Source organism: Paramisgurnus dabryanus, chromosome 18 (assembly GCF_030506205.2).
Source record: "Paramisgurnus dabryanus chromosome 18, PD_genome_1.1, whole genome shotgun sequence".
NCBI lineage: Eukaryota > Metazoa > Chordata > Actinopteri > Cypriniformes > Cobitidae > Paramisgurnus > Paramisgurnus dabryanus.
Genome location: NC_133354.1, coordinates 3,507,494 through 3,529,415, shown reverse-complemented (window position 1 = coordinate 3,529,415; position 21,922 = coordinate 3,507,494). Strand labels below are relative to the sequence as shown.

At 36.8% G+C, this 21,922-nt stretch overlaps 2 protein-coding genes across 3 annotated transcripts; both read left to right on the top strand.

The window, feature by feature from the left end:
• The first annotated feature begins 221 nt into the window (after positions 1–221).
• Positions 222–8,880, top strand: fpgs (folylpolyglutamate synthase). 2 transcript variants are annotated; one of them, XM_065243869.1, is made up of 16 exons: positions 222–408; positions 552–807; positions 1,928–2,056; positions 2,235–2,288; positions 2,399–2,463; positions 3,486–3,600; positions 3,782–3,859; positions 4,536–4,597; positions 5,144–5,246; positions 5,507–5,584; positions 5,671–5,815; positions 5,902–5,979; positions 6,136–6,286; positions 7,923–7,998; positions 8,105–8,171; positions 8,279–8,880. In XM_065243869.1, exons 2-16 carry the CDS (start codon positions 664–666, stop codon positions 8,656–8,658), a joined length of 1,725 nt encoding a protein of 574 aa, XP_065099941.1. In that variant the 5' UTR covers positions 222–408; positions 552–663; the 3' UTR covers positions 8,659–8,880. The 2 variants fall into 2 exon arrangements, with proteins under 2 accessions (XP_065099941.1, XP_065099940.1); XM_065243868.1 differs by having other exon boundaries at positions 222–807.
• Positions 8,881–9,978: 1,098 nt separating this feature from the next.
• On the top strand, positions 9,979–19,723 carry cdk9 (cyclin-dependent kinase 9 (CDC2-related kinase)). Its single transcript, XM_065243870.1, has 8 exons — positions 9,979–10,112; positions 10,443–10,556; positions 11,182–11,263; positions 11,355–11,445; positions 16,660–16,826; positions 18,482–18,653; positions 18,740–18,888; positions 18,970–19,723. Exons 1-8 carry the CDS (start codon positions 10,072–10,074, stop codon positions 19,333–19,335), a joined length of 1,182 nt encoding a protein of 393 aa, XP_065099942.1. The 5' UTR covers positions 9,979–10,071; the 3' UTR covers positions 19,336–19,723.
• Positions 19,724–21,922: the final 2,199 nt, after the last annotated feature.

The following is a 21,922-nucleotide window of genomic DNA, read 5'->3' as shown; positions in this document are numbered from 1 at the left end:
AATATATTGATGATTTTATTAAAGGCAGGGAATCGTTGTAAAGTCATTGTTTTAGGGAATGTGCCGTGAAATTTCCGTAGTATTCTTCTAAATACTTTTTAGTACCATAAATAAAAACGAATTTAGACAACCTTTTTATCCGACCTATCCAATATTTACCAGTAGATGGCGCCAGAATATTATGAATGAGTGAGAACACGCATGCGCAGTACGGTGCGTGCTAGCGCTAGCTCAAGAAGACAGCTGGCACGTGAGCCATTTCAGTGGCTTGATACTGTTTTTTATTTCGACATGCATCTCTCCGATACGACATCTTTTTCTGAGATTAATAAGATGTATCCCGGGTAAAACAAGATGCCAGCTGTGAGCTCAACGACAGCTGCTGGAATAGTTAACCCATGCCTTGTGGTAACTTACTGTAACTAACCGCTTTGCAGCGTGCTGGCATGCTTTGTAAAATATATTTTTACTATATCGCATTACAAATTAGAATGAGAGTTTTATCAATTTAACCGAGTTCACTAAACTGTCACTCGTAAAAATACAAACAGTAGGGCTATCTGTATGGTTGGCAAAACGGAGGTGTGGCATGACGCCAGAGTTTTAGACTGACAGGAAAACTCCCCAAATTTGGTGCTGCTTCCTGCATCGCTGTCGGTCATCATGATGCGCCTTTACCGCGTGCTGGAGCGTTTACGCGCGCCTGAGAACTTGGCGCGTCACCGACACTGCAACCGAATCACCGAACTGTCACTCAGGTTTTCCAGCACCGAAGCTGCTCCGCGGTTCCGAAGAATGGAGTATCAGGTAAGCAAGCAAATGCAATAAATTATATTTGACTGTACGAATTTGCAATATATGCAAAATATTTTCAGTTCAAGTCGCGTTTTAAAATTTGATCTTCGACTTTGACACACCGAATAAATTAAAGCGATATGCGGTTATTTTTAAACATATGGCTGATTCAGCTTTTATAGATGTTACATCATCTGGACAGTAACGCATCTGCGCTTTTCCGCGAAATCTGCACGTGTCGATAATAAGCGCACGCGATCATGCGCGCTGCTATTTTGAGGTGAATGCACACTACTGAGTGCACTAAATGGAGGTACATGTACAGTATTTAGCATTAAGCAGTCATGCCATGTGCTTAGTATACAGGCAGCCATAGAAAGGATTAAACAAATCACCCAAGTTAATGTGTGATCTTTATGCTTTATATCTTGGAAATACAGGTGACGCACTTAGTTGAAAACCTTACTAAGTTTTATTCAAATTTTTATTAACATGATTGTTTACAATTAATTATAGAATAACAATTAATAAAAAATGTCAAATTAATTTATTTTGCTCTGTTATTTTGTGGTTCCCAATATTGTTGTGAGCACACTTGCTCTTATGATATAAAGCATGGAGGGTCCAAATATTGCCTTATGCTGTTTAAATTTCAAATGATCCCCCTGATCACTTTCACTACCTAATTATGTTCAGCAAAAAGACAAATTTAGCATCCAGCTGTCAGAACTGTCAGTATTCATCATGACAGCCTGTACACAAATATTATGGCTAAACATTGACAAAATCTTATGAAATGGTTCAGAAGTTCAGTGCTGTTTTTGAAGCAAATAACCATTTTCACTTTTGGACACTTTCCAGACTATTGGACATCGACTGCTCCCAAAATGTCTTTGTAATAAGCAAAAATAAATAGCTTATCATCAAGCATAAAATTTAATTTTATTATAAACCTTTGAGCTGGGTTTATGTCCCATGAGTTAAAGCCACAATATGCCACAAGATTCTTTATTTGATTAGGTTTGTGTGTTTCCTGAGAATTAAATCTCTATGTGATAATGCTATAACAATGAAGCTACAACAACGCTATTACCATCATCAGCATCTTTGTGTTTTGCATGGTGACCTTTAGGATGCAGTGTGCACCCTCAACACCCTGCAGACAAACGCCAGTGCACTTGAACAGGTGAAGAGAGAGAGGGGTCATCCTCAAATCCAGCTGCAGGCCATGAGAGGCTTTCTTCAGCGAGCCGGTCTCAAGGTATCAACCACAACTATGTTTATTAATATCAATAATAAAATAGTGTACAACTAAAAAACATCCACTAAAAACAAGTTTGTTATCATCTTGACTTGTTTGGGACTCTATTTTTACTTTTTAATCTGTTCCTTTGTCCTTGTTTGTAAAGAATCATTCAGATTGTTTTGTGTATCCACAGGTAGAAGAACTTGATCAACTTAATATCATTCATGTAACGGGGACAAAAGGAAAGGTAAAGAACTTATCTGCAAGTTGTATCCTGTGTATGTGGCACATAAACACATTGAAATTGAAGTTTAATGTACAGTAAACTGATGCTATATTTTTTTGTTGACCTTCCAGGGTTCAACATGTGCCTTCACAGAACAGATTTTGAGAAATCATGGCTTCCGCACAGGATTTTACAGGTATTGTTAATAATTAAGGATGCACCGATATATCGGCTATAATCTGTGTCAACCGATAAAAGCATTTTTCTTACTTTCAGACATCATCCAATTGTTCACAATATAGTTTCAGTTTGCAAGCTTTGCATTTCTAGGATTAAGTAATAATTTGAAACGGAGGGTAAAAAGCAAAACTATCGATATGTATTGGTATTGGTAGATGTCATTCTAAGTTATTGAATATCGGTATGGAGAAATGTATCGGTGCACCCCTACATTTTGTTTTTGGCTATGAAAGAGATTTGTTGTTTACTTTTGTGAGCATGGGAGTGACTGTTTTTGAAATCAACGCAAGCATTGCATAACACTGTAAACTTGTACACACATGTATAGCAAACTGAAAATGATTGTAGTTCACAATGAACTTTAATCTCTCTGCCCCTTTAAATAACAACTCGTGTCAATCTATGTGTGTGTGTGTGTGTCAGTACTGTTATATCATTGATGTAATCAGTCGGTTATTTGTTTTTCTTAGTTAAACTTTAACACGTGAGAGTATTGAATTATCCTTAATGATTGACCATTGTTAGCGGCAAGAATTCAAAGGTTTTGCATGCTTGTGGACTGTAGCACATGTGTCACTATCTGATGAATGTCCATTTAAACTACTGTTGACCTCGCAGGTGATAAAAATAAGATATAAGGCTTAAACCATCATCCCACCAGATGTTTACATATGTTGTTTTCACAATACAATCACCATAAATGTGACCCTAGACAACAAAACCAATCATAAGGGTAAGATTTTTTTATTGGGATGTATACATCATTTGAAAGCTGAATAAATAAGCTAGGACAATATCTATGGTTTGAGGGTGCAAAAAGTCTTTATATTGAGAAAATCGCCTTTAAAGTTAATTTAAATTAAGTTCTGCGTTGTGCATTATGAAAAGCTTTATACAGTAAAACTTGAATCGAAAAGGACTGAGTCTGTGCATGTAGTCTTAATCTTTGTGATCTGTGTTATGTTTGTTTCACTGTAGTTCTCCTCATCTGGTTGAAGTGAGAGAGCGAATCCGAATCAACGGGAAGCCAATCGGCAAAGAGCTCTTCACAAAATATTTCTGGCAGGTGTACGGACGACTGGAGGAGACGAGGGTGAGACTGAAGTTTATATAAATGTGTTAGATGTACATCTGAAAGCTCTGGTCTTAAAATCACAATAGCATTTGTTTGTACCCATGCAGACACTGATAGTAGATAAATTAATACAGCACGGCTGTAAAAATTGATATATAAACTGATGTGATAATGGTTGTTTAAACCTTTGACCTTACAGGATGCTCATGGAGGAAGCATGCCTGCATATTTTCGCTTTCTCACAATCTTATCCTTCCATGTGTTCCTCCAGGAGAAGGTGAGTCTGTTAGTTCATTTTTGGGTATTTACAAGATGCTTGTATACAAAGTGACTCTTTATTGCAAAAGTGATAAGAACGAAAACAAAGTGATTCGTCTTACTGTGCATTCACACCAGCCGCGGAAGAGGCGGCAAAAACGCGTGAACCGCGTCCAGTTTGCCGCTTGAACATTTTGAGTTTACTCGCTTAATCCGCCAAAGTTCAGATTTTTGAACTCGCGCGTTTCTCGCGGCAACGCTCAATTCGCGCGGAACGCCCCGCGGCTTCCGCGTGTACCGCGCCGCAGGATGCCTAATCGCGTGTTTGCATTGACTTAACATGTAAATCATCCGCGCTTGCCGCCTCTTCCGTGGCTGGTGTGAATGCACAGTTAAAGAGGCAATGATATGAAAAGTGCTAAACAAAGTTACAAAGTATATCTACAGGTTTCTTTTACAGACAAAACCTGTTACAATGCAACCTTACACTTCTGTTAATACTCTCATCTTCTGTTTGTGGACCTTCAGTACATGTTTTAATATCAAAGTTCAAGATTTTAATAGTGACACACCTGATACCCACACATAAAAGTTTAAAGCTGACGCTTACCGACACAGTGATTTGATCTGAGCTGTTTATTTCAAAGATCATTACACTTTCTGACTCATGGATGTTTTTTATTAACTCTGTGCAGGTGGATTTGGCCGTGATCGAGGTTGGGATCGGTGGGGCGTATGACTGCACTAACATTATCAGGCAGGTGATTTGTTAATATTAAAGTGATTTCCCTTTCATGTGTTGCATACAGATCTGATTTTATCTTTGCACTGTGTTAGTTTATGCTGATCGTTATTGTGACCCTATTAAAGCGTGGCACGTTCCTCTGAAATGAACCAATTGCTGACCTTTATTTATGGTTCATATCTGACTGACCACACGTAACAATCGATCATTTATTCATGATTATAATAAGCTTTATGCCCAGCTGCACTACTTCCTGAACTTCAGCCAGCTCCTTGTTTCCTGTCTTCCATTATTGGACAAACTGATTAATCCAGGTGTGTCTGATTATTGTTGTTGTGACTACTGAGGTCAGGCACATCTGGATAAATCAGTTTGTCCAATAATGGCAGACAGGAAACAAGGAGCTGGCTGAAGTTCAGGAAGTAGTGCAGCTGGGCATAAAGCCTATTCACAATGGATCCTTTATGATTTTACTTTTATGATCCTTTATTATGTAACTTTTTGCCACTTAAAAAGCAATGATTAAAATGCTTATCTAATTGAAGTCCTTCTTTAAAGGCGGCCTTGGGTGTGTGGGATCTCATCTTTGGGTATAGATCACACCAGCATACTGGGAGATACCATTGAGAAAATTGCATGGCAAAAAGGAGGAATATTTAAGGTAAGACTGCATGTGTGTGCCCTTGCATGGGTTCGAACCCACGGAATACACATACAGATAATTATGTTATGCACTGTAAGTCGCTTTGGATAAAAGCATCTGCCAAATGCATAAATGTAACTGAGCATATTTAAAGGTATTTGTACAGTTTCAAAGCTCTAGAAAGACAAACGTATGACTTAAATTCAAACTATTAAAAGTATAACTTTGAATAGACTGTAAGGCTCGTCTGATAAAGATCTCTGATCTGGTTTGTCCAGCCTGGAGTTCCTGCATTCACAGTGAAACAGCCTGATGATTCGATGAAGGTGCTTCAAGAGAGAGCAGAAGAAATTGGGGTGCGCACTGTAAATTTATCCAAATACACCTGCAGCAATTCACACAGTATTCATGTTGATTTCTCGCTCTGTGTTTGTCCCATCAGTGTTCACTATCAGTTTGTCCTGATCTGGACGAGTATAAAAGTGAAGGTTCGCTTGCATTGGGTTTAGCCGGACATCATCAACGCTGTAATGCTTCTCTGGCCTTACAGCTCTCACACGCCTGGTTACACAGACGCTTTCTCACAGGTGTGTGATCTGGACGGTCTGTTTCTGTGCGAGTTATCGTATGCGTGTGTATATTAAATAATCAGTTTGTTAATTTGTTTTTTCAGATCCTGCTTCATCTCCAGTGGAGTTCAATGGTTTGAATCCAGCTCCAGCGTTTCAGCCCAGTCCTGCAATGATCAAAGGTCCCAAAACACTTCATATGATGAGTCAGACATTTACGGTGTCATCTGATTTATTGTTTATCAGATTTGTTGATATGGCATACTCGTGAATTAGGGTTAACAGCCTCTGTAAGGGTTTGGTGAATCCAGCAGCTGTAATCTATGATGTGTCTGCAGGTCTTATGGAGACGAAGTGTCCTGGACGTAATCAGACATTGAAACACGGACCCCTGACGTACTTTCTGGATGGAGCTCACACCACCCGCAGCATGCAGGCCTGTGTCCGTTGGTTTAATGAGGTTGCAACACAACATGAGGAGAACGCAGAGTGAGAAAACCTTTCTGTTAGTTTTAAAATGAGTGGTTGACTAATATGTTTTTATGGCCGATGCTGATATTGAGAAAGCAATGTGGCCGATATAACACACATGCAGAGATACCAGAAAATTAGTCAAGCAAAATACAAATTCGTTATGTATAATATTTATTTACTTGAATGATATTTACATGACACCTTACACCTCAGTTTAACTAAGACTTTTCTGCAGGCCGGAGTGATGCTGTGTAACGTAACGTGATGTTAAATAGTAAATTATGTTTGGTCATTTTACCGTCTGTCAGCCTTTTGTTTAAAACAGGGTTCCCACAGGTCCTTGAAATCTTTGAAAGTTTGTGAATCTGGGCGGAAAAAATTCCCTGGACCAATGGCCTGGGAAGTTTTTGAATATATACATACATAGATACAGGTCATTGAAAGTGCTTGAATCTATTTTATGCAAGAAGTTTTCTGAAAAAAAAACCTTATTATTCCCGGTGTAGTGTAGGATAATATCATAAAAATTCTAGACTTTAAAAGTTCACGTGCTAAACTGTTTGCTTTAAATGCTTATATCTTCTGTATGTGAATGTTGATTCATACCAAAATTATTTTAGCATAGTTGTGTTTGACACATGAAAACGTCTCGGGTTACGTCTGTAACTGTTGTTCCCTGATAAGGGAACGAGACGCTGCATCTCCCTTGCCATACTTCCTGCGTTCCTGTAACGCCGTCTTTTGCAATATTTTAGATAGCGATATACTTCCTGGCTCCCGCGTCACCCTGTCTTTGTCGTTAAGCCTCACCATTGGTTTAATTTGATATACACATTCAAACGCACTTACCCCTGGAGGCGTCTCCAAAGTGTCACTGCAGTGATCCAGCGCGAGTTCCCTCAAAAGGGAACTGTAACAATGTATCTTTAAAGGTAACACAATGTAACGCTGCCCTCACTTGAAATGTGTCCCCACATTTAGTCCTTGAATTTGAGGGTATTGGACCTGAAAAGTTCTTGAAAGGTCCTTGAATTTGATGTTAACTAAGGTGTGGGAACCCTGTTAAAACAGTGTCTCTTTATTATCAATGACAAATTTAGTGAATAGAAAAATGTAATGGTCAATGAAGATATAAAAAAATTACTATTTATTTGTATGTATTCAAGTAAAATTATAATTTTTGTTTCATTTTGTCAACTACAGACAACATTTCTGGCAATTTCTTAAAGTGATTTTTTTTATTTGCATTTATTTAAAGATGCAGTTTTTTATCTTAAGTACTAGATAGAAAACCTTTTAATTTCTCACAATGAAATACTACATTTTTTACATGTATTTTAGGAACACATTTCATGGGTCTTGTCATGCTCTCACTCTTTAAAATTTGCTGTTGGGTCACTTCTGAAGTTTGCTTTTGTTAATATTCAACAAAAATGGTCACAATATATCTAGAAATGATGATTAAAGTCAATACTGGAGTGGTCTGTATATATTGGACACTGCAATAAATCAGTTTAGTTGACTGTGTTAGAATACTAAAGTAGAAAAAAATAGCTTTGCGATTGGTTGCTTAACTTTATGCACGCATCCTAAATATTTTATGAGAGCAGATTGATAATAAATGTGTTTGTGTTGTTCTGTGTGTTCGTAGGGGTCCGGTGGTGAGGGTCCTCTTATTTAATGCGACAGGAGAGAGAGACTGTGCTGCTATGCTTAAACTACTTGTGGTAAATAATTATTTCACACATTGATCATTCTGTTATATTGAACCAAATGGACTTTATAATAATGTTTACATTTTGTAATTTTTTGTGCTAATGATTTGTTTTGTAGCACTGTCATTTCGACTTTGCCGTGTTCTGTCCGAACATCACCGAAACCATAGCGACCTGTAATGCAGGTAAGAGATGTTTGCAGTTGGATTTAATAATGCAGATGTGATGAAATCTCTCCAATAATCTTTTTTTTATTTCGTTGCATTAAAAGCGGTAATATTGTGTCTTTCAGACCAGCAGAACTTTAATGTGTCTGTGGAAAACATGCTTACCCGTTGCCTGGACAACCAGCAGAGCTGGCGCATTCTGAATGGCCAGGAGGAGAAACCGGAGGCAGAGCTTTTGATCGGGGGCGGTCTGCCAATGATGGCGGAAAGACACTGCGATACATTGGTGTTTCCCTGCATCCTCAGCGCTCTCCAGTGGATCAGTCAGGGAAGAGACTCTGTCCTGTCTGACCCTAACAAATGTGTCATACCTGTTAAACCTAGCATAAATGCAAAAGCCGCACAACTGAGAGAGGCGGCTAACATACAAATCCTCATCACAGGTAGCCTGCACCTTGTGGGAGGGGCTTTAAAACACTTGGACCCTGCATTGAATACACAATAACAGATGTCATACAGCCAAACTCTTACACAAGAGCACCACCTAGTGCCTAAAACCTGTTACAATTGTTCTTTGTCTTAACCTGTTGTCAAATTCTGTAACCTGACTGAAGAAGAGTTTGGACCAGTTGTGATCAAAGTGTGTTTAATTTACAGAACACATCAAGTCATGTTTACTTAAACTTTTTCTGTTTACTTTTATTTAAAATACATTGTGTATTTTGGCTTTTTGTTCATATTCCTTTTTGTTGTACAGTACAGTTTTGATGTTCTTAATAAGATCAATCCATATGGAATTTTTGAAATTCTTTAAGGAGTATGTTTAGCTATACAGCAGTGTTTGTGTTACTGTAATTTTTTAATGCACTTAAGAATGGTGCCATAAAACACTGTTCTCCAATTATGTAATATTTAATATGCAAAGTAAGAACAAATGCATGAGAAATATGCATTTATACCTCTAACAAATATCATCACACCACAAGATGCCCACGTTCATAAAAAATAAAAATGTGTCATAGATGTTTTATGTGTGTATGTATATATATGATTATATAATAAAAAGGTGAAAGATTTGTTAAATGTAATTATACAAATTTTTTTTCGTAAATCTGTCTTTACATTTTGATTGTAATTGTAATTATTTTTTGAAAAACTTTTTGTAGTTGAAAAAAATGTAGTGTAAATAGTTCCTAAACTAATGTCTAAAGGTGGATCTATCTTTGTAGATTGGTATTTGGGTTGTAATTTTTGAATTAGTTTGTTAAATAAAATAAAATAAAAAATATATAAAAATGAATAGTTTTGTATACTGTGTATTTTATACAGTAAAGGTATTGATTTTTTTTTAAACAGTATATTTAAAACATTATACACCGTATATAAAAAATTATATAAAGTACATTGTCGTGTTCGTTCATCCGGTTAAGTATTTTGCATACAGCACTTAATCAAAGTTTATATAAAATAGGTAAACATGAAACTGGTAATTGTGATAAATGTGGATATCCAGAAACAGTAAAGCATATATTACTAGAATGTATAGCATACAACAGAGAAAGAATTGAACTAGTTCAGTTACTAAAGGATGGGGGTGTTAGTAGTTTTTCACTCAAGGAAATATTAGGAGAAGGAATTATAAAATACGTGAGGAACTATTAAAATGTTTAAAGGATACAGAACTGGTTAAAAAGATATAACGTTATTCAAATTTTTTTCTATTCTCACCAAATGTATTCAACCAAGTAGTGCTCCATACTCCAATCCAGTAGGTGGCGGTAAATGCACCTTCAGTTGGTTTGCCACCCGCCATTTAAACAGAAGAAGAAGAAGAAGTTCATCGACAGGTGGCGCTGATGTTTCCTCTAATCCCTATTAAATCTGTTCTGCGGACCACAGAGGAACAGTAGCAGCAAGGATGCAGCGCGATAAAACCGGAAGCTCCGGCGGCGGGGATAAGTATGAATATTTTAACGATTTTCTATCACTTATGTTAAATTCACAATGTTAAAACATTACTTTAGTGTTTATTTAGGGTGCCTAGCACGTGTTTTATCAATTTTAATATGGCTTGTGTTTTAAATGACGGTGTAAAGCTAATGTTTGTGTGTGTGAGCCAGGTTTAGCTGTTCTCGTGTACACAAAGATAACACGTAATTGAAAGGATCAATTAAATGTAAATCGGCTTATTGTGTTTTTAACTGTGTAGTAAATTCAAACAGCATAATGAACAACAATGTACGTGTAAAAGTCCGGATCGTGATGTAAAAACAAACACGTTTTTTACAGGCCGGACAGAGAGACTGCCATCATGTCTAAATATTATGATGGGGTCGAGTTTCCTTTCTGCGATGAATTCTCCAAATATGAGAAGCTCGCAAAGATCGGCCAGGGCACATTCGGGTGAGTATTTAAAGCTTGGGTCAATAAATTAAGATCTTGGTTCCAAAACACGATAAACGTCATTAAAAACACAGAGTTACCACAAAAACCAGTGTTGTATCAGGCCAGTATCAAAAAGTAAATGCTTAATTTTAAGCAAAATCCGATATTCGCCGTATTATTCTGTTATCTTTTCCCCCAAAACGCGATAAATTTGATAAACCTGTGGTGATTTCTTCTGTGGCGGGGAAGAAACGTAAGCCACTCAGGCGACGAAAAAATTCTCATAGGACAGCATGAAGTTTCTGTCATGCTAACACATTGACCACAGGGAATTTTATGAAAAACTTAATTAAATCAAAAATCAATTATTTTACTCGAAGTCAACAAAACTCGAGCAGGACTAAAACTGATTCATTGCTGTCAAAAAAGTTCAGCGACGACGACGATAGCAGCTGACAGTGTTATTGTTTTAACATGGGTTTCGTACTGTACACAATATATATGTAAAATAAATAAGTTTGTGTTATGTTTTGTTGTACAGTGCATACAACATTACTGTAATAATTTTCACTATTTGTGTCTTTGTTTCAATTTTCAAATCTATTGTTGGTTGCTTGTTGTCTGATCTTTTTTGACTCTTTAGGGAGGTTTTCAAGGCCAAACACAGGCAAACGGGGAAGAAGGTGGCTTTGAAGAAAGTACTCATGGAGAATGAAAAAGAAGGGGTGAGGACATTTTAACACCTAACACCAAACTCACGTTTCCTGTGATTCAAATTGTGTGACAGTTGTGAGATCTTTACGCTCTTCTCCTCAGTTTCCCATCACAGCCCTGAGGGAGATCAAGATCTTACAGCTCCTAAAACATGAAAATGTAGTGAATCTCATTGAGATCTGCAGAACAAAAGGTAAGTTTCTCCCACAGAATGCCTTTTTCAAAGCTTTTCCTAGATATTGCTTACGTCTTCGAGAAGATTCATACAGCTAGGTATATGGGCCATTCTACCGAATTCGTGCAAATTGCTGTCCCGGAACCAAAAAACTAATTTAAAAAGCATTAACGTAGGAAAATTTTTGATAATAAAAAAATATAAGCAAATAGCAATCAAAACCCAAAGTAATATTTGAGGTAGCTGCAGACTTTATATATAAAATATCATCATTTATATAGTGGTTTCAATTGAGAGGTGGTTGTCCCAAACCCCAAGGTCTGAATTTCACCATAGAAAAAAAAATATGAAATAATTTTTTAATAATTTTTTATAATTTTTTAAAGAAGTATCATTTTGAATACTTTTGTTAATTAAAACCAAAAATATATTTATTGGATATTTTCAGTAAAAATCATGAATAATCATGTAAAAAAACACTGTCCCGCATTTTCACGTCACTACCGAAACATTGCATAGTTCGGTCAATAATATAATACTGCTTTAAGCCACTCCCCTCAATTTTGAACCAGAAACTTTGTCTGTGCCTCACTCCCTCGTGGTGGCATGGTGATTAGATCAGTCCCATGGTTTTGAAGTAAATGTGATCAAAAGTTTGGAAATCAGTGTGTGACATTTATCAATGTCACTACCGATCACACATTTTTAATGATTAATTGATTTTTTTAATTTTTTTCTACTGGTCATTTAGGTTTTACTCATGTTTCAATGTCGAGAACTGTGCTGGCTAACTATGTACTAATTAGCTTCTTAGCAGTAGGATCAAAGTTAGCTTAAATTGTCACTACCGAAACAGTCACAACCGAAACATTTGTTGACTTTTCGGTTGTGACGTGATTGTTTCGGTAGTGACAAAATGACACTTGTTTCTTTATTTTAATAAATAAATAGAAACTTTCAAGTGCACATATATTCTTTTTCAGTACAAATAATTTGTCAGTCATATTTCTGTAATGTTGTATGAGATTTGACTAGGACTACAAACTAGGCCACATTAATTTAATTAATTCATAGTAGCTTGACTCATTATTGAGATAAATGAAGGCTAAATGATTCTACCTCTGGTCTCATGGAAAACTTTCTGCGCTAATTTAGCGGGACTTTGACTGATTGCATCATATAATTTATATAACAGATAGCACATGGTATCATAGTAAATTGACATGTCATTGTTAAGTGTAGACAGGGCAGGCTCACACTAATAATGTAAATGTAAATATCTTTGGTTAATTTGTAGAGATAGCTACAGAGAGAGAGGAATTGCCAATATGCATAGACGGAAAGATGAAAGTAGAGCGGACAGACTGAGAAAATACAGACAAAGATCGAGGGAGGACCCAGAAAGGTACCAACAGGGCTCCAGACTGCCACCAATTGGTGGTATTTTGCAACCAAAATTTGAGAGTGTGCCACTGAATTTTACATCCATTCGCACATGTGCGACTAGTAAATTTGACTTTTTTTCTGATGTGACAGTGAATTTGAAACAGCACATTGTACTTTCTGCATCTATCATCAAAGTATGTATTAGTAATACAGTGGAATTTTGTAGAAATGTGATTATTTGGTTAGCATGTTGATTTACGGTGTGTGCCCCTAATTTTTTTGGTTGCGCCCCTAAAATTTTCAGTTGGGGGCCACTTTGCTCCTAGTAAAAAAAGTTAGTCTGGAGCCCTGACCAAGAATACTTAAAAAAGCAAAGAGAACGAAATCAAAAACGCAGGGAAGAAAGGATGCTGAAAAGTATCAAACAATTATCTGACAGGGAGCAAAGAAATGTCAGAAAAGAATGGAGGAAAAGACAGGACAAACACAGGAAGATGGTTAAAAGACAGTTCTGTGTGTATAGTTCTTTTTAGAGATTGACCCATATGGATTTTTTTTGTGCCAATGCCGATACCGATTTTTGTTTCATTAGCCTTAGCCGATACAGGCTGCCTATTTTCTTGAGCCGATACTTGGAGCCGATACTGCTTTTGCTCACTCAGTTTACATTATAAATGTCTCAATTTAAAAAAGTAACATTTATTGAACTTAAAAAAAACTATATTTAAAAAAGGTGATGGTTCTACAGTATGGAACCATGAACTGCACTCTCCACAATGATGAGGAACTATCAGCAAAGGATATTGATTTCTAGCACTTTATTACTACAAATATATATAAATAAAAAAATTATATAGAAATAAAAACCCGCTTTGTCCAGTTATGATCAGCTGTTAGGCCGAGCTTTCAATGTTGTCACGGAAAGGTTGTTTGTTTTTAGTCACATGACCTGCAATCGCTTGCGGCTTCCAGCACTCTGTAAATAATGCCAGCATTAATGTCGGTGAACACAGCAGCCACATATTGGCCAATATACACATAAACACATAAAATATACACGATACACATAAAACTCGCAAAAATCGGCTATCTTGCATCCCTTTAAGGTCTGAACTATCCGTCATCAGCGTAATGTCAGTGCAAAGTGCTTTTATGTGGTGTTGCTTTAGATATTTTTTGTGCTGTATGTTTTGACTGCATAATGCCAATCATTTTTGACTAACTAATTACTTTTTTTTAAACAAAATATGGACAATCCAATATGGATGTCACTACCGAAACATTACTGTCACGACCGAAACAAATAATGTTCTAGAAAAATAAAATAGGTTTTGTTGTCAGAAAAGATTATATAATTTTATTTAGTTAGATAAAAATTTAAACTAATGAATCCTTGAATTTCAAATCTGTATCAGTGCATGTATGGCAATTACAGAGAAATAATGCTTTCAAAATGCATTTCATTTGATAAACCACGCTTATAGTTTTGTTAAAATTATATTTCTAATCGATATAACAATGAAACTGTCTTTAAAAAAATGTAAAAAATATATTTAGAAGGTTAATGTAAAGAAAATCAGAATAGGCTATTAAAAACCTAATTTTTATATCAAATGTTGTTGTGTTTCGGTAGTGACACATTTTGGGAGAGAGAAAACATTTCGAAACTGTATAAAAACACGCTAGGAAACTAAAGTGTCCAATCAGTAGATTAGTGTTCCTTAGATGTTCTACTATGTTTATGACTACAAAGCTTGCAGGAAAAAACACACTTTTTTCAATAAGTTTTGAAGTGTCAATTTGCACCAATTCGGTAGAATGGCCCATATATATATTATATAGTTGCAGGTACATTTGGTGTCCAAAGTCATTCTTTTTCAGATATGTTCACATGTTATATTTTTAATTATATTAATAATTTGGTACTCATTGTCATGGATTACTAGACAAGCTCTTTAAAGGATTAATCTATTTTCTTAAATCCAGATAATTTACTCACCAACATGTCATCCAAAATGTTGATGTCTTTCCTTGTTCAGTCGAGAAGAAATTATGTTTGAGAAAAACATTCCAGGTTTTTTCTCATTTTAATGGACTTGAATGGAACCTAACATGTAAGTTTCAAAATACTCTAAACGATCCCAAACGAGGCATAAGGGTCTTATCTAGCGAAACAATTGTCATTTTTGCAAAGAAAAATAAAAAATATGCACTTTTAAACCACAACTTCTCATCTATCTCTGGTCATGTGATGCGCAAGTGCGACCTCATGCAATAGAGGTCACGGAGGACGTATGCGAAACTACACCCCAGTGTTTACAAGTGTGGAGAAAGCGGACTGTTCCGACGTTGTTGTATGTTGAAGGATACTAATTAATGTCTTTGTGTCAGTTTATTGTTTAAAATGGTCCGCAAATGTGCGTTTCATACCTTTGGCATTATGCAATTATGTGAGGTCGCGCTGGCGCGTCACAGGACCGGAGGAAGATGAGAAGTTGTGGTTTAAAAGTGCGTATTTTTTATTTTTCTTGTCAAAAATGACAATCGTTTTGCTAGATAAGACCCTTATGCCTCGTTTGAGATTGTTTAGAGTCCTTTGAAACTGCAATTTTAAACTGCGTTAAACTGTTACGTGTTGGTGTCCATTAAAATGAGAAAAATCCTGCAATGTTTTCCTCAAAAAACATATTTTCTTCTCGACTGAACAAAGAAAGACATCAAGATTTTGGATGACGTGGTGGTGAGTAAGTTATCTGGATTTTTTTAAGAAAATGGACTATTCCTTTAAGGTCTCGTTGGAGTTATTTAGTCCAGTGGTTTTCAATCTTGTCCTAGGGGACCCACTGCCCTGCACATTTTGCATGTCTCCCTTATCTAACACACCTGATTCAGATCATCTGCTCATTAAGGGAGAGATCCATGAACAGAACTGGGTGTGTCAGTTAAGGGAGACATACAAAATGTGCAGAGCTGTGGGTCCCCTAGGACAAGATTGAAAACCACTGATTTAGGCTCTGTTTACACGTGCATGGTTATTTTTAAAAACTGAGAGATTTACCTTCGTTTGTGCCCCTCGTTTACACGCAAACGGAGAACTCGCCTCTGAAACCGATTGTTTCTAAGAACTCTGGCCAGAGTGGAGATCTTGAAAATCTTCGGTTGCACGGTTGCATGTAAAGTGAGACAAACGGATGTTTAAGCAGGCAACGTCACAGAGTATGCGCCAGAGCTCGCACCTACGTCAAAAGTGCGACCCATGTTTACATGTGACTGCTACTCTGAAAGCTTCCAAGATCACATTTATGTTTGTGCAAACTCGTTTCGTGTGTTTGTATTTGCAAATACAGCTGCTCCATTATGTCGAGGAGCAGAGACGAGTGCTCTGAGGTCAGCAATTTTACGCGTGTTTGACTTCATGCGGCGCTGCAACGGATGATGTCAAAGTACAGCGAGAGCGATTCGAAATTAGACCTCTATGTATGATTCCTCAACTCGCTCTCGCGGTACTTTGACGTCATCGATCACCTACTGCAACAACTCCTCCCTCCAACATGAAGAACCAGTTCGCGTCACCACCAGCGCAGCCGGTGATTGGCTTACGTGGGCTTGAGCTTCTCTTGACGGCATATATGCACGGGTACGCGTAAATAAACACTTTTCTGAAAACTGACATGTGTGCACGATATTATTTTTGAAACCGGAGAGGTTGAAATGTCCGTTTATGAAAATAACCGCCCACGTGTAAACATAGCCTTAGTCTATTGATGCTGAAGACTCTCCATGCTTTAACTTGGACACACATCCAGTTTGATTCACTCTGCTTTTTTCCTTTTTCTTTCTGTTTAGCTACTCAGTTTAACCGTTACAAGGGGAGCATCTATCTGGTGTTTGATTTCTGTGAGCATGACCTCGCTGGATTGCTAAGCAATGCCAATGTTAAATTCACCCTGGCGGAGATAAAGAAGGTTATGCAGATGCTACTGAATGGACTTTACTATATACACAGAAACAAGGTAAGATATTTGTGACCCCGGACCACAAAACCAAGGGTCTTAAGGGTCAATTTTTTTAAATTAAGATTTACACACCATCTGAAAGCTGAATATATGGTATATATTTTCATTGCTATATGGTTTGTTATAGGGGTGGGCGATAAACCGGTAGACATGATTAACTGGTAGAAATTTGTCAACTGATAGAGATTTTTGATTAGTCTCTATCGAGGTTACGTGAGGTTACAACAGATCTATATGTGGGCGCTCTTATGTGTGAGGAGCGTGCAAGTCACATAACCGCTGCTCATTACAGGTTCTCTAAGCGAATTTACGCGTTTTAGACCATAAAACATTATTTGTTACATACAGCACACATCTCCTCACTATCTGCTTGCTACCTGACCGCTGATCAAACTGTAAAAAAACGCGATCTCTGTAGACAGCCCAGGCTCTACAAACTTCAATATACAAACAGTGGCAAAACCTGCACCACAAAACAAAGTTTTACAGCCAATAAACGCCAAGAAGGATTTGGGGGTGGGGGTTGGTCGCGTTCACGAAAGCACGGAAGGGAGGGGGAGGGGTTAACTACGCTCCGTTTGTTTGAAAACAGTTCAAATATCAACAACAAGTGACGTCGAACATATTCGCTTAGAGAGCCTTTAAGCTTGTGAGCATTTTTTCTGCTTTATTGGCCTTAAATACATGTATACGTCAAAATTCCCATCTTTGCAAGTATCCTCAAACACGACCATTTAGGGCTAAAGAGAAAATGAACAGCTAAAAGAGAAAACGCATGTGTAACATAGGGTTGGGACTTAAAAGGAAAGTTACCCTATTTTGCTCCTGTCTGTCACTCATGTTTATGAAACAACATTAAGAGAAAATCTCTCTCATGCCCTTGACTAAATCACTTTTCTACCTTAAATAAAAAATAGATATACATGCATAATTAATTATTATCATTTCTTTATAATTGACTGTTTATCTTCAGAGAGCTTGAGTTTTGCTTTGTGTGAGAATTATGAACATTTCTATGGTATTAAAGAGTTTTATAACAGAAAATCATTATTAAAACATAAAAAAAACTCTACCGTGATACATATCATTATCATGATATAAAATGAATCCTATCGTGATAGAAGATTTGGTCATATCGCCCACCCCTAGTTTGTTAGAACAGGTCAATATTTACAACTATTTGAAAATCTTTTGTCTGATTTGTGGGAAAACATTTAAATATTGAGAAAATTGCATTTAAATATCAAAGTCCAAATGAAGATCTAGCAACACATTTTACAAACAAAAGCGTCTTTACTGGGTTGTGGACTGATTCTGGAAATTGTACACTTGAATGGGAACCAAACTTGAATCAGACATCCCCAAAGAGCGATAGGATGAGTGCAAGTTTGTAGGCAAATTTCTGGCCAATTTTGAGGTCACAAACTGGTTTTTTGCACAATTATGTTTATGCAAGACCGGAGAAAAAAGGGAATGTGTTGCCAATGCCACCAGGTAATTGGCAATTTTCACTATGATAATCACGTCAGATACGCCATCCGGCAAGCGTTAACACTGACGCCCTGTGTGACTGTACCAATACACTGTATGCAAAAAGATGTTTCTAGAATAAATTAAAACATTTTAATTATTTTATTTGTTTTTTGTTTCAGATCCTTCACAGAGATATGAAAGCGGCCAATGTTTTGATCACCAGAGATGGAGTTTTGAAACTGGCTGATTTCGGATTGGCCAGAGCGTTCAGTTTGGCTAAGAACAGTCAGGGGAACCGCTACACAAACAGAGTCGTCACACTGTGGTATCGACCACCTGAACTGCTGCTGGGTAAATTAAATAAAACACTGTGATGTCACACTTCATGTGTTCGCTTGTGGTCATTTTGCAAATCTGATCATTGTTGTATTTTTTAGGTGAGAGAGATTATGGGCCTCCTATAGATCTGTGGGGTGGTGGATGTATCATGGCAGAGATGTGGACCAGAAGCCCCATCATGCAGGGCAACACAGAGCAACATCAGCTCACCCTCATTAGTCAGCTGTGTGGATCCATTACTCCAGAAGTAAGTAACACGCAAAATTAAAAGGATTACTGTGCTGTATGTTGGTCTCAAACACTAATCCCATCTCTTATTGTGCCTCAGGTTTGGCCTGATGTGGATAAGAAGTATGAGCTCTATCAGAAGATGGAGCTACCAAAGGGTCAGAAGCGTAAAGTGAAGGACAGACTGAAGGCGTATGTGAAAGATCCGTACGCTCTGGACCTCATAGACAAACTTCTGGTTCTGGATCCGGCTCAGAGAACAGACAGCGATGATGCTCTTAACCACGACTTCTTCTGGTCTGACCCCATGCCTTCTGACCTCAAAAACATGCTCTCTACACACAACACAAGTATGTTTGAATACCTGGCGCCACCTCGCAGAAGAGGTCACATGCCTCAGCAGCCAGCTAATCAGAATCGGAATCCTGCCACCACCAGCCAATCAGAGTTCGACAGGGTTTTTTGATTGAATTTGCTGCTTGTTTGGACATGTTATGGTTGGTCGAGAAGAAAAGACATAGCATTGGGTGAATGTGTGGAACACCCAATATATTTATAATACTTTTTTGAGTTTTTGTTCCAGTTATTGTGTTGCTTGGGACATCTACAAGTAGGCAGACTTAATTTACATTGTTTTGTGACATGTTGTGCTTACACGCTCTGTCGAGCATCAGTCTCAGTTGTACTTGTATAAACTGCTTAATGCTGATATGAGTGTTTTATAGTGTTGATGGTGAATTATTGGGGGGGAAAAAGACATTGAGATTGTTTTGGCTAAAGGTTAACCAGACTGTCAAAATACATTGGATTTCTTTGGAAAAAATACTTTAATAAAAATAAATGCTTTCTATGTATTCCGCTGGTCATCCTTCACATTTAAGATTTTATTGTGTTAATTTACGCCTTTTTAAATGATTTTATTTTATGAGATCAAGATCTGTGTTGGGTTCTTGGTGTCAAAGTTACTTGTAAGTATTATACTCTTATAAAACCTTCACATTTCTAACCCAAATTTTTTGAAGTGCCATTATACTTAATGAAATAGATTTTACTCTACTCAAAATACATTTTTGGGAAGAAACGTTACTATTTTTTCATGTGTATGAGTTTTTCCATACACGACTTATGTGTATCATCGAATGAGCTCTACTATTTATTCACATGCAACCTAAAGTGTCTAAAGTCTTTGAGTATGATTGTATAGTTTTAGCAATAAGAACAGAAAGTATAGATAAGCTTTTACTGAAGACCGTTGTAACATTTGTGAACTTTTACTGAACATTAGCATAACAATACATGTGAAACTGCCCCTAGTCCTAGACTAAAAAAAATTTAAGAGCTGTCCAAACTGAAAATGACTTGCACTGACGTATCTTAAAATAAATCAGTGCATTTGTTTTGCATCAAAATGCACACAAATAATGTTTTTAGTAAGGCTTGTGTGTTAAAAAGTTATTTTCCTAATTAAGCTTTATACATTATAGCTTGGTAATTTTGTTGACTTATGACAAATTTCTACAAGACAATGCAGTGATTGGTGGTGTGCCATTCTTAAGTTTATTTCTGGTTAATGAGTATAACAGCACACATAATTTGGCGATATGGAGAATTGAGTAGCCTATGAAATATTAGTCACTGTAGTGTGGTAATAGGTAAAGCCCCAGCACAAGGTGTTTTATTAAATTCAGGCGTTCTTTCTTTAATACGCGCGCTCACGCTCTCTCTGGCATGCGCCTGCCTTCTCGCACTTGTCTCTGTTTGCACACACACTCGGTCTCTCTCGCGCGCACACATTCGTTCTCTTTCACACCATTCGCTTAATCTATGGTTTTCGCATCAAAGTCATAATAATCAGTCCCTGAAATTGTGGATCAGGAGTTGGATTCAGCCCCGTCGAGTTGCAGTTTTAGCAGTTGGGTGCAGGTAAGAGTGCATATCTTTTAATGTACAGAGGACGTTTTATATAATAAATCATTTTATGGAAAGTACTTTGTCATGTTCTTTATTTGTTGTTTTTTCTTATTGTCTACAATAAAATCGGTTGCAAGGTATTGTTAATATATGCTCAAAAATGTTGCCCATGTTTGAGTCACGATGCCGTTCTGATGCAAGCTTGACTCGCCGCTGGCTACTACAGCCTGCGGTGGACATCCAACCCCGCCCACATCCAAGTGTCACGCCAGATGCCACGCCCATGTCCAATACGTCACCGCGTGACTCCCATATATGGCAAAGCGTGGTTCCCTTTTGGTCCAGTTGTTTTCCAGAGACTATTTGGAAAAAAACCTTGGTTACTTCCCTTTCGGTTTTGCATATCTAACAAACTTCGAGAAGTGCATCTGAAAATACTTCATAATATCTATGTTAGTAATTATACTTTATCAAAATTTATGGATATTGATGAAAAATGTTCATTTTGTTCAGATGAGCCAGAAAGAACTTTACATCTTTTTTTTGAATGTTGTCACTCCAAAAAATTCTGGGAAGATTTATCTATACACTTTAAACAGAAGTCTGGTTATAATTGTGAATTAACATCCAAAGATGTTATCTTGTATTTTGAATCAAATAATCCATCTGTTAAATTTATGATGAATATTATGATTTTATTTGGAAAATTTCATATTCACAAAAGTAGAAGAAATAATTTAAAACCTTGCTTGAAAGTTTTCATGATTGACTTTGATGTATATATTGAGTCTATCCAATGTATTGATAACAAAAAATGTAGAGATACATTGTTATATGCCAAAGAATTGAAGTTAATTGAAAATTGAACTATGCTGTCTCATTTTTATTTTTGTAATATTATTATTTACTTATTTTATTTATTTATTTATTTATTTTTCTTTGTGTATTGTAAACCCAAATTCCTTAACATTTTATCTCTTTGGATGTCTTGTCATGTTGTATGTTTGTTCAAAAAAAAAAAAAAAAAAAAAAAAGCGTGGTTCCCCTTACGGAAACCCGCTCATCCTATCGAAGTATGTTGATAAAATGAAATAAAATGTTATCTAGGCCACCCTCCCCCAATTTGATAAAAACATTTTAAA